The sequence below is a fragment of the Pristis pectinata genome, chromosome 7 (genome assembly GCF_009764475.1).
Source record: "Pristis pectinata isolate sPriPec2 chromosome 7, sPriPec2.1.pri, whole genome shotgun sequence".
Taxonomy (NCBI): Eukaryota; Metazoa; Chordata; class Chondrichthyes; order Rhinopristiformes; family Pristidae; genus Pristis; species Pristis pectinata.
Window position 1 is genome coordinate 87549859 of NC_067411.1, and position 12604 is coordinate 87562462.

The 12604-nt window shown below is 39.3% G+C and overlaps 1 protein-coding gene across 1 annotated transcript in view; it reads left to right on the forward strand.

Moving 5' to 3' along the window:
- The window catches only part of LOC127572926 (band 4.1-like protein 4A), a 48894-nt gene extending 37827 nt beyond the window's left edge, over positions 1–11067 (forward strand). Inside the window, exons 12-14 of the mRNA XM_052020654.1 lie at positions 2396–2506; positions 8611–8698; positions 10485–11067. Coding sequence (XP_051876614.1) covers positions 2396–2506; positions 8611–8698; positions 10485–10613 — 328 coding nt within the window. The 3' untranslated portion in view covers positions 10614–11067. The remainder of the gene's footprint in view (positions 1–2395; positions 2507–8610; positions 8699–10484) is intronic.
- The last annotated feature ends 1537 nt before the right edge of the window (positions 11068–12604 follow it).

The window sequence follows — 12604 nt, forward strand, 5'->3', positions numbered from 1 at the left end:
CCCATCTGATGGGAGAAGCTGGGATACTGGAAAAGTAATCTTGTTAGTTGAAAGGCCTTTACATATACCTGACTTTGATAGATAAATTGGTGCTTTATTCAATGCCTGAGAATTCCTTCCAGAATTTTGAATTATTCAACCAGATATCCATTCAACAATGTCCTCAGCCATGTCCCAGGATCAGATGTTAATTGTACTGTTAATCCAACTTTTCTAGTGAACATGGGTGTTACTATATTTATTGATCAAGAGATTGTAATGAGGTCAAAACAACAATTAGTTTTAATAACTTCATTTAAATTTAATGTCATTATTGAAACTGTTTTCATTATCATCATCCTGAAAGCTATGTAGGCAAATGTATTACACAGACAAGTTCTCTCTTTAAGGTGCTCTTTTGATAAGGTCCCACACAAATAGTTGGTCAACAACATTAAGTCACATGGAATTGGGAGTAATATGATGTCAAGGATTGAGAATTAAGTACTGGACCAAAGTGTGCAAATAAGTGGATTGTTCTCAGTTTGGCAGGCTGTGACTAGTGTGGTACTACAGGATACCTGTATGGTCTACATTAACAATTTGACCAAGGAGACCAAACATCATATTTCCAAGTTTGTGGATAATAATTAGACAGAATTGTGAGTAAAGAGGAGGACATAAAAAGACATCAGGGGAATATGTCACACTGAGTGAATAGGCTAGAGCATGGAGCTTGGAATATAATGTGGGAAAAATGTGAGGAATCACACTTTGCACAAATCAGAAAAGCAGTATTTTTTTTAAGTACCAAGAGATTGGGTAGTTTTTGTGTTCAAAGGGACCTAGGTATGCTTGTACACATGCCATGGAAAGCCAACATGTAGGTGTAACAAGCAATCAAGAAGGCAGAAGGTATGTGAGCCTTCATTATGAGAGAATTTGAATGCAAGAGTAAGGATGTGTTATTGTAATTGCATAAGGCCTTGATGAGATCACACCTGGAGTATCATATACAGTTTCGGGCTCCTTATCTAAGAAAGGATGAACTTTCCATAGAGGGAGTACAACGAAGATTCACTTGATTGGTTTCAAGGTTCTGCTGAAAGTGGCAGGTCTGTCATACAAGGAGAGATTGAGAAGACCAGGACCGTGTGCTCTAAAGTTTAGAAAAATGAGAAGTGACCTCATCAAAATGTACAAATTTCTATTTAGGAGTGAGAGGAAGTGAAATTTCTTCATGCAGAGAGTGGTGAATCTTTAGAACTCTCCACCACCGAGAGATGTGGATGTTCAGTCTTTGAGTTCATTCAAAACAGATCAATGTATTTCTGGATCACGGGGAATCAAGGGATATGGATTAGTACAGGAAGATGGTGCTGAGGTAGAATATCATCCTCGATCCTGATGAATGATGGAAAAGATTTGAAAGGCCAGATGGCCTACACATTCTCATTTTTCTTGTTTCAGAAATAATTCAGCTGATGTTCGTAGGAATAAGAGGGCTACACATGGCAGCAGATTGCAAATCAGCACGTGGAGTGAGATGGGCAGAGGAAAATCACCACAAAACAAGAGTAAATTATAGAAAGAAAGACTGCTATTTTTAGAATTATCTTTCAAAGATGGCAATGGAGACTTGATCACTGAGTATATTCAAGAAAGTAATCATGACGTTTTTAGATATTATGGGAATCAAGGTATAGTGAGGAAATTATGCTCAGGGAGAAGATCATCCATGATCTTCATGAATGGTGGAGCAGGCATGAGGGAGCAAACGGCCCACTCCTGCTTCTATTTCTTATGTTCATCAAACTCCTGTCAGTCAATAAACTACTTTTGAAGAGTGGTTATTATTGTAATGTAAGGAAAAGTACAGGCAAGATTTAGACAACAAAGTCCTACAATTCCCAATATTATAATGATGAGATAATCAGTTTTCAACCTGATTGAGAAGTAGATGTTGGCCAGGGTAGTGGAGAGAATTCATTTACTTTTTTCCACTTATTCCAGCGTATATTTTACAACAACTTGGGAGGACCAATGCAGCCTTGGTTTCAAGATCTTACTTCCATCCGTGACACACTGCCTTATATCTCACTGGAGTTTCAATCTAAAACTTTGCCTTGGAACTTTTGCAATTGAGTGACTAGCTAAAAATAGGCTTACAAATTTGTCCCAAGGGAAATGCAATCGAGAGCTGTTAAGTTCCTCTGGGACTATTCCTGCATGAACCGCTACCATAAGGAAACTAAACGTTAGGAAGAGAAGAATAACACATTAACCTAGTCTAACAAATATAAATGACTTAATTTCATCAAATGCAATCATAATTTACCAGAAGAAAATCATGACATTTTTTTTCATTTGTGTTGATTTTCTGTTTCTTAATAACTTCAAAATTTTCTGTCTCCAGGACTCAAGGTAACCCGATACGAATCAGGCATTCACATTCACCCCGAAGCTTTCGACAGTACCGCCGCTCTCAGTGTTCTGATGGTGAACGATCTGTTCTGTCAGAAGTAAAGTATGTATTTTTGAATCCATAATTATATCTCTTAGCTCAAACAAGTTTAATGATTTGGGTGAAAGATCAGATATTGTAAATGAACCATTTCCACTTGGACCTTTGTCTGCAGTAAATTTCAGAGCTGCCCTCCACAAAACAACATACTTGCAGTCAACAACACTGTATCATGGAGATGCAACATGCTTACTCTATCTGGAGCTCCATGGGAGGAGTCAAGTGCTTTGAATATATCCATCATCAGATTTCTGAATGGTCCATGAACACTACCTCACTGTTCTTTTTTATTTTGCACTATTTATTTATAGTTTATTATGCCTTTGCACTGTATTGCTGCCACAAAACAACAAATTTCACTTCATTTAAGACAGTGACGATAAATCTGATTCTGAGAACATTAGTGAGATATTGAGGCTCTCGTCAAGAAAAAGAAGGAAGCATACATTGGGTTTAGGAGGTCGGGTTGAGTGAATCCCTTGATGACTATAAAAAGGTTAAGAATACACTTAAGAGGGAAATCAGGAGAGTAAAGAGAGGACATGAGATGGATCTGGCAGGTAAGGTTAAGGAAAATCCCAAGAGGTTCTTTAGATATATTAAGTGTAAAAGGGTGGCTAGCGAGAGAGTAGGTCCATTAAAGATCAGCAGGGCCACCTATGTCCTGAGCCACAGGAGATGGGTGGGATTTTTAACAAATATTTCTCCTCTGTATTTATTGAGGAGAAAATCATGGTTGCTCAGGAGATAAGGGAAACAAGTGGAGATGTTCTGGAGAACATACATGTTATGAGGGAGGAGGTATTTACAGCTTTACAGCCATTAAGGTGGATAAATCCCCAGAGCCTGACTTAGTGCATCTTCAAACTTTGTGGGAGGCTGGAGAAGAAATTGCAGAGGCCCTTGTGGAGATACTTGCTTCAATGTTAGCCACTGGTGAAGTTCTCAAAGACTGGAAGGTGGCTAATGTCATTCTGTTGTTTAAGAAGGGTAGCAAGGACAAGCCAGGGAACTACAGGCTGGTCAGCTTGACATCAGTGGTGGGGAAGTTACTGGAGGAAATTCTGAGGGACAAGATCTACCAGTATTTGGGTAGACTGAGTCTGATTAGGAGGAGTCAGCATGGCTTTGTGCATGGGAAGCTGTGTTTGACAAATCTTTTAGAGTCTTTTGAAGAGGTAACCAAAAAGGTAGATGAGGGTAGGGCAGTGGATGTTGTCTATTTGGACTTCAGCAAGGCCTTCGACAAAGCTCCATATGGTCTGGAAGTTTAGGTTCCATGGAATCACAGGAGAGCTAGTTAGGTGGATTCAAAATTGGCTTGGAGGCAGGAAGCAGAGGGTGGTGGTTGAAGGTTGTTTCTTGCAATTGAGGCCAGTGACTAATGGTGTGCCACAGGGGTCGGTGTTGGGACCCTTGTTACTCGTGACTTCTTTGAATGATTTGGATGTGAATGCACAAGGTTTGATCAGTTAGTTTGCGGATGACACAAAATTAGGAGGTGGTGTTGATAGTGAAGAAGGTTATCGTAGATTACGGAGTGATCGTGATCAGTTAGGGAAGTGGGCCAAGGAGTGGCAAATGGACTTCAATACAGATAAGTGTAAGGTGATGCATTTTATAAAGTCAAACCAGTTCAGGGCTTATACTATGAATGGTAGGGCATTAGAGAGTGTAATGAAACTGAGGGACTAGGAGTACAAGTGCATAGTTTGTTGAAAGTGGCGTCACAGGTAGACAGGGTGGTGTAAAAGGCATTTAGCACACTGGCCTTCAGTCACGGCACTGAGTATAGGAGTTGGGACATGATGTTGAAGTTGAGTTTATTGTCCTATGAACAAGTACATGCATGCACAGGTGCAATGAAAATCTCATTTACAGCAGCATCACTCACATAGCATCAAATAAGCAGTATTCACAAGAAAAAAACATTAATTGTACACAATTTTTACAAGAAAAAACACAATTAGAACTAAAATCAAAGTCCATTTTAGTGCAAAGTGATCAAAGTGGTCATAGTATTGCTAAACTGTGGAGATTAGGGTTTTGCTGGTTGGTTCAGAAACCAAATGGTTGAAGGGAAGGAGCTGTTCTTGAACCTGGTGATGTGGGACTTCAGGCTTTTGCACCTCCTGCCTCATGGTAGCTGTGAGAAGATGGCATGGCCTGGATGGCGGGGATCTTTGATGATGAATATTGCTGCCTTGAGGCAGTGCCTTCTGTAGATACTACTGATAGTGGGGAGGGATGTGCCCATGATATATTGGGCAGAGTCCACTTCTCTCTGCAGCTTCTTACGTTCCTGTGCATTCGAATTGCTGTACCAGACCATGATGCAACCAGTCAGGATACGTTCAACAGTACATCTCTAGAAGTTTGTTAGAGTGTTTGGTGACAAGCCAAACCTCCTTAACCTGCTGGTACACTTTCCTTATGATTGCATCCATGTGCCGGGCCCAGGACATGTGTTGCAGTTGTACAAGCCTTTGGTGAAGTCACACCTGGAGTACTGTGTACAGTTTTGGTCACCCTGTTATGGGAAAGACATGGTTAAACTGGAAAGAGTGCAGAAAAGATATATGAGGATGTTGCCCGGACTGGAGGGCCTGAGTTATGGGGAGCAGTTGGCCAGGCTGGGTCTTTATTCCTTGGAACGTAGGACAATGAGGGGTGACCTTATAGAAATGTTTAAAATTATGAGAGGCATAGATAAGGTGGATGGTAACAGTCTTTTCCCCATGGCAGGGGAGTCCAAAACCAGGGGGCATAGGTTTAGGATGAGAGAGGAAAGATTTGAAAGGGACTTGAGGGGCAACTTTTTCCACGCAGAGGGTGGTGAGTACTTGAAATGAGCTGCCCGAGGAAGTAGATGAGGCAGGTAAAAGAGTTTCATTTAAGAAGCACTTGGATAGTTACATAGAGGGGTGTGGCCTGGAGGAATATGGGCCGATTGGCACTAGGTGGGTGGACAACGTGGTCAGCGTGGACTAGTTGGGCCAAAGGGCCTGTATCCCCACTGTATTCCCCAAGACACTATCTCGCAAAACATAAATGTTCATTACTACATTCACCTTGAGGATATTGGCAACATGACTCTTCATTTGCCCCGAGGTTGCATTTGTGGCTTCAGCAAGTGGAAGATTACAGTAAAGTGCTGTCCTGCTGAGAGTCTTTCACCTTTTCTTTCAGCAGCTTGCCCTTTTTTCAGTTATTTCAGTTTATTTTTCCAGTTAAGCTACATTACAAGAAGAATTCATGCTTGTGTCGTCATGCTGGGGTGCAACAGAATTTACAGGTACAGGCAAAGTCCTCCAGCAGATGCCTTGGCACTCCCTGCAGACCTACTCCTGCTCCTAATCTGTATGTTTGATTGATGTGATTTGCCTGTTCTGCATTTTGCATTGGAGGTTGACCACCTGACCCAAGCCATGCGGGACAAAAATGCATGTAAAAGCAAAAGACTGCTGATGCTGAAAATCTGAAATAAAAACAGAAAGTGCTGGATATACTCAGCATGTTAGGTAGCATTTGTGGAGAGGAAAACAGAGTTAAAGCTCTTCATCAGGATTAAATGTGTTGAGTTCAGGTTGGCCAGCTTTGACAAAGATTGTAATTTTCACAACTTTCCATAAATTTCATTGATTCTTTTATTTCATGAATGGGCTTGTGGATCCTGCACAAAGTACAACTCCAACACGATCCACAAAGACATTCAATTCTAACATGGTTGTGCTAAGCTGCTGGGTAGAGTGGAACCATGAGATCACTGCCTGGCTTGAGCTTGGCCAGAAAGTGTAGGACTCTGTGTCGGAATCAGAAATGCGGCAATTCTGCCTGGAACTGCCAACATTTATCAGTAGGTTCTGACCCAATATGTTGTCTTTCAGAACACACTAGCCAGTCAGCAGAATGTATATCTAAGTGAGATATAATATATTTGCATGTAGAATAAAGCTCTTATTATCTTGCCTTCGCACTGTAGTCAGATTTAATGTTTGAAGTGTACTTAAAGCATTAGCTTGAGATATTTCAAATTTCAAAGCTGATCTGTCTGAATGATTGCAATATTAGCGCTAAATTCTGGCAAATTTAGTACCGAGTCCATTGCATAGCAGGAACTGAATTTAAGCTGCTCAAAAACATTTGATTTAACCCTATCAGGTGACAAAGAGTAGACTCTTTCCCTTCATTCAGTGCTGAATTTGAATGTAGATCCCAGTAGACATTGCACAGCCTTCCAAAACTATAGCCCAGAAGTATTAAGAGTGTATTCTAATGACTCTTCTCAGGCTTTAAAGTATATTCTGAACTAATCAATTTGTTCTTAATGTCACAATTAAGATAGCAGACAGAGGAATATGTTAAGTCTTGATATACTGGTCTTCCTGGAAGAACTTTTAATCCTATTTCATAGAAAGATAGACAATAGACAATAGGAGCAGAAGTAGACCATTCAGCCCTTCGAGTCTGCACCGCCATTTTGAGATCATGGCTGATCCTCAACAATCAATATCCTGTTCCTGCCTTGTCCCCATATCCCTTGATTCCCCTATCTATAAGAAACCTATCTAGCTCCTTCTTGAAAGTGCCCAGAGAATTGGCCTCCACTGCCCTCTGAGGCAGTGCATTCCACAAATTCACAACCCTCTGGGAGAAGAAGTTTTTCCTCCCCTCTGTCCTAAATGGACTAGCCCTTATTCTTAAATCATGCCCCCTGGGCCTGGACTTCCCCAACATCTGGAACGTATTTCCTGTCTCTATCTTGTCCGATCCCTTAATAATCCTGTATGTTTCAATCATATCCCCTCTCAATCTTCTCAATTCCAGCGTGTACAATCCCAGTCTCTCCAACATCTTAGCATAAGACAGTCCCGACATCCCCGGAATTAACCTCGTAAACCTACGCTGCACGCCCTCTATAGCCAGGATATCCTTCCTTAACCCTGGAGACCAAAACTGTACACAATACTCCAGGAATGGTCTCACCAGGGCCCTATACAAATGCAAAAGAGTATCTTTGCTTTTGTACTCAATTCCCCTTGTAATACAGGCCAACATTCCATTAGCCTTCATCACTGCCTGCTGCACTTGCTCATTCACTTTCAGTGACTGATGAACAAGGACTCCTAGATCCCTTTGTATTTCCCCCTTACCTAACTCCACACCATTCAGATAATAATCCGCCTCCCTGTTCCTGCTCCCAAAGTGGATAACCTCACACTTATCCACATTAAACTTCATCTGCCAAGTATCTGCCTACTTACCCAACTTATCCAAATCACCTTGAATTCCCCTAACTTCCTCTACACATGTCGCACTGCCACCCAACTTTGTATCATCAGCAAACTTGCAAGTGTTATTCACAATGCCTTCATCAAAATCATCAACATAGATCGTAAACATCTGCGGTCCCAGCACCGAGCCCTGTGGCACCCCACTAGTCACGGCCTGCCATTCTGAGAAACATCCATTCACCCCTACCCGTTGTTTCCTATCCGCCAACCAGTTTTCTATCCATGTTAATACCTGCCCCCCAATTCCATGAGCCCTAATTTTACCCACCAATCTCCTGTGTGGCACTTTATCAAATGCCTTCTGAAAGTCAAGGTATACAACATCCACTGAATCTCCCTCGTCTATTTTCCTGGTTACATCCTCAAAAAACTCCAGTAGATTAGTCAAGCACGATTTGCCCTTGGTAAATCCATGTTGACTCGACCCAATCCTATCATTGCTATCCAAATATGCTGCTATTTCATCCTTAATAATGGACTCTAGCATCTTCCCCACCACAGATGTTAGGCTAACTGGACAATAGTTCCCCATTTTCTCCCTCCCTCCTTTCTTAAAAAGTGGGATAACATTAGCCATTCATGTTGTCAGATTTGTGGTCAGTTTAATTGTGTTTTGGATTCTCATGTTTAGGCATTGTTATGGAATACAGTGGTCAGTATACTAATTACAAATGTATATGATGCCTTAATACCTTCTGCAAAAATGATTTTTGTGGCTAAGTAAATAAAACTGCTTTGATTATTGATTAATAGAAATTTTAGTACCTCAAATTATGAAGTGATAAGAGAGCAAACATATCCATTTGTTTTCAGCTCTCGAACTGATCTTGTGCCACCACTGCCTGTGACCCGTGCCTCAGATGTTCAGGGCCCTCATGGATCATCTGCACCATTGACTCAAGTAAGTTTTATATAAATCATTAATAAAATATTTATAAAGCCACATGATGCCCTGCAGCAAGTGTAATTGTGAAGAAAATACTCTCAGCACTGGAGAATGTACCTGAATCTGATTATATGATTGGAAGAACGGTGTCTTACTTGATGGGGACACAAATTGGGAACTTTGGCATGTACTCTACAATTCTCCACGTAATCAAGGAATTATAGAAAACTTATGGCACAGAGGAAGAAGTACTACTCAATCTAATTCCCACACTTCCCACTTCCAACATGAGGTCACAACTCTTCAACCAAACATCTAAATAGCTGTTTAAATGTGATGAGGGTTTCTGTCTCAATCACCCTTTCAGGCAATGAGGTCTAGGCTTCCAACTACCCAGTGGGTGGAAAAAAATCCTCAACTCACCTCTAAACCTCCATTCAATTATTTTAAAATCGATGCCCTTGATTTTTTTTTTACCCGTCTAATAAAAGAAAAAATGCTCTTCCCGTTGATCTAGACCACTCATACTTTCAATTGAGTTTTCCCTTGCCCTCCTCCATTCCAAAGAAAACAACATTGTAGCTGTGAGGAGAGATTGGATAAGCCAATTTTCTAGCAGTGACAACGTTATGAATTTTCTCTGCACCCTTTTTCCCCATAAAGTGTTGACCAGAACTGTATGCTGCACTCAAGCAGTGATCTAACGAGCGTACTGTCCCAGCACAACTTTCCTGCTCTAAGACTCCATCCTTTGGATAATAAAAGAAAGTATTCTGTATGCCTTTTGAACCACTTTATTGGCTGACCAGCTACCTAATGGATGTGCAGACATCCATCCATTCCAAGGTTCCTGTGTTCCTCCAGGCCTCTCAAAAAGTTTTTTATTGTATAGAATTACAGAATTTTCTAGTATTTTTATTAGTAGTCCTGGGTTGTATTCAATGAATCCATCTATCTTTCAACAAAAATCACAGATGAATAGTCTTGAATATATCCACACAATGATGCAAGGCTACATTAACAGCCTTATAAAGATAATTTGATAACGAGCCACATAAAGAGATAATAGGAGAGATGGAGCATCAGCTTACCTCTTATTTGAAAGGATTCTCTCCTAACACTGTAGGAGTTCCTCAGTACTGCACTGGAGTATGAGCTGAGCTTTTGTATTTGGGTTTCTGAAAAGGAATCGACCTTTAAAATATTGTCAGAAATTTCAGATAATTCATATTTCTTTAACTCTGCTTAAGTACTTGATAATTTCTCCAGATAGTCCAATGGTTCAGATTTCTCATTGTCATAGTTTCTGAGCTATCAGTCAATGTGCGTTTTACAATGTATGTATGATTCACACTTCATCTTTATATCCATTTGTAAACATAAGCACACATTTTCTAAAAAAAATTATGAACTCAGTTATGAAGAACACATAATTTCATTTTATACGGTGATAGGAAATTTCCTAACATATTTGTGTTGATATTTTCACACAATTTTCCCACTTCTGCTACAAAAATTAATAACAATATTAATTGATAAAGAATGGGCACTTTGAATTGAGAATTCATAAATGATATAATGAACCACTATAGTAAAATGACAACTATACTTTAGTTGCATGTAATTTTGCAAGTAGAACTTATTTTAAGATGTAGTATATAATCTCTTCATTTTGAAAAGACTGAGTACAATTAATGTCTTACTCATAAACAAGGTTACTAATTTTCTTTTTGGTGGTACAAAAATTGCATGTCAATAAATAGATGAGTATGACATTTTTTTAAAATTCTGCTACAATCAGAAGCGAAGTAAACCTGAAGGAAGTACAACAGAAAGAAAGATGCAGACTTCAAGTGATAACTGGGATTCAAAATACAATGTTAAAACTTCTAGAACTATACAGACATCGAGAATAAAGAACGAGAGCTGATTATCTTTAAATTGTCAACTGAAGAAATTGTTGCCCATGGTGTACGGAGGACTACATTTGCCATAATAACATTGCCTTGAGAGAAAACTTGTTTTGACACTGGTTTATATAATACATCCTATTTCTGGATTTTATACTGATCTCAAATATATTGACAACAGACTTTGGGACCAAGTACCTCCTTTTTTTAAATATATTTTCTAAATACAGCAATAGAAGACTTTTCTATACTTCTGTTTGTACTGAAATTTTCATTACTGATTATCAATACACTTGAACAAATGTAAAGCATACAAATTTATTTAACACTGGAATGTTTATCTATTGCATTCAATGCTTTCTATACAATGCTCTCATGACATTGCTCTCAATTGAATGCACCAGGTAAAAATTGTATTTCCTCTTATAAATGAATGGCGCGTGCAGTACTTGTATGTCTCAGTACATCTTACTAGTATTATTTGTTTAGCATTTCCAGTTCACTGGAATATTTGTTTAGATGTTTTGCATTCCATTCGCTAGTGTACTGTCAGTAAATAAATGCTACCATTTGTGTGATATCCTTTTTATATAGACTGAGTATAAACTGATCACACTTATTAATTTTTTATTTTGGTGAAGTATAAAGGTGAATATATGTTATAAATCACCTCCTGATGAGAGGACAGTTGACAATAAAATGAGTATTTGATGGTGATCTCAATAATTTAAATTCTGAAATCATTCTGAGAATAACAGTTGTCTTTGATTTGGATGTACTTAGTCCTAATTTTACAAAATTCAGTTTATCCCATTGAAACCTGTTACTTAATGTTATTCAGATGACCAGAATTTTTGGCACAGTTTTAAAAGCTTATGGTGAATTCTTCAGAAAATTCATGTGCAGATTGAATGCAAATTGAACATACATGAAACTAAAATAAAGGTGAAACCTCAGAATTAGATTAGGGAAGCATGGTAGCTGTATTTTTATGTGTAAATTACACACAAGTTTTTACTCCATTTCCAGTGCAAGACCAACCCACTGGAATGCTGGAAAAGTTACTTCCTGCCTCAATTCACATGTCATTGCTCTATGCATGGGATAACATGATTATGGCATCTGAGTTACCAACAGAAATTGGATCAATAGGTGCCTATATGACTGTTCACTTACAGTTAAACAAAATTATATCATGCAGCAAACCCAGAACAATATGAAAATTAAACGGTCCCTCTATTACATTGATTTTAGTTTCACTACTTTCCTATAAAAGTGCTGCCACTAGGTGCTATGACCTGTTGCCCCAATAATCAAAATGGCAGCAGCTCATTTGGCCCAATCATGCTGCTTCAAAGCTATTCCTGTTAGCTATAGCTGTCAGGACTAGCTATTCCTGATTTTCACTTCTCGCCATCCCCCTCCCCCCACAATGTCCCCTCCTTCTGCTTTGTTTCTCCATTCCCTCTCTGGTTCCACTTGTCCCCAATGGCTCTTTGTTTTTTCCCTCCTCTCCATGACAGTCAGTGTGGCCGCCATGGAGTGAACTCTTCAGCCACACCCACTTGGTTCCCAGCAGGCAGAATTCCTGAGCTCAGGTGGTAGCTGCTGTCTGAGCTATTGCAAGCAATAGTCAGCCACTGGTGCTTTTAAATGGGAGAATAATAGCAATGTTTTCTTTAAACTGAGGAATTCCCAACTTGGCAATATTTTTGATGACACCTAATTTTTCATTTGGGCAAAATGTGAAGCCATTTCACCCAAAAAATGGTGAAATCTAATTCCTCAAGCCAAAGTGGATGTAACTCAGAGGAGCCTATTTCAGTGTGGGCATAAGACATTACAATCAACAAATTTGTTTATTCACTTGCATTATTTTGGCCATAAGAGTATCTATCTGAATACATAAATACAACACCAATGGAAACTAGGTGTTCTATTTAAATAAGATTTACTTGTCAGTGAAAATAAGTAAACTCATTTGGCTCAGTATTCTATTATTGCTTCGGAA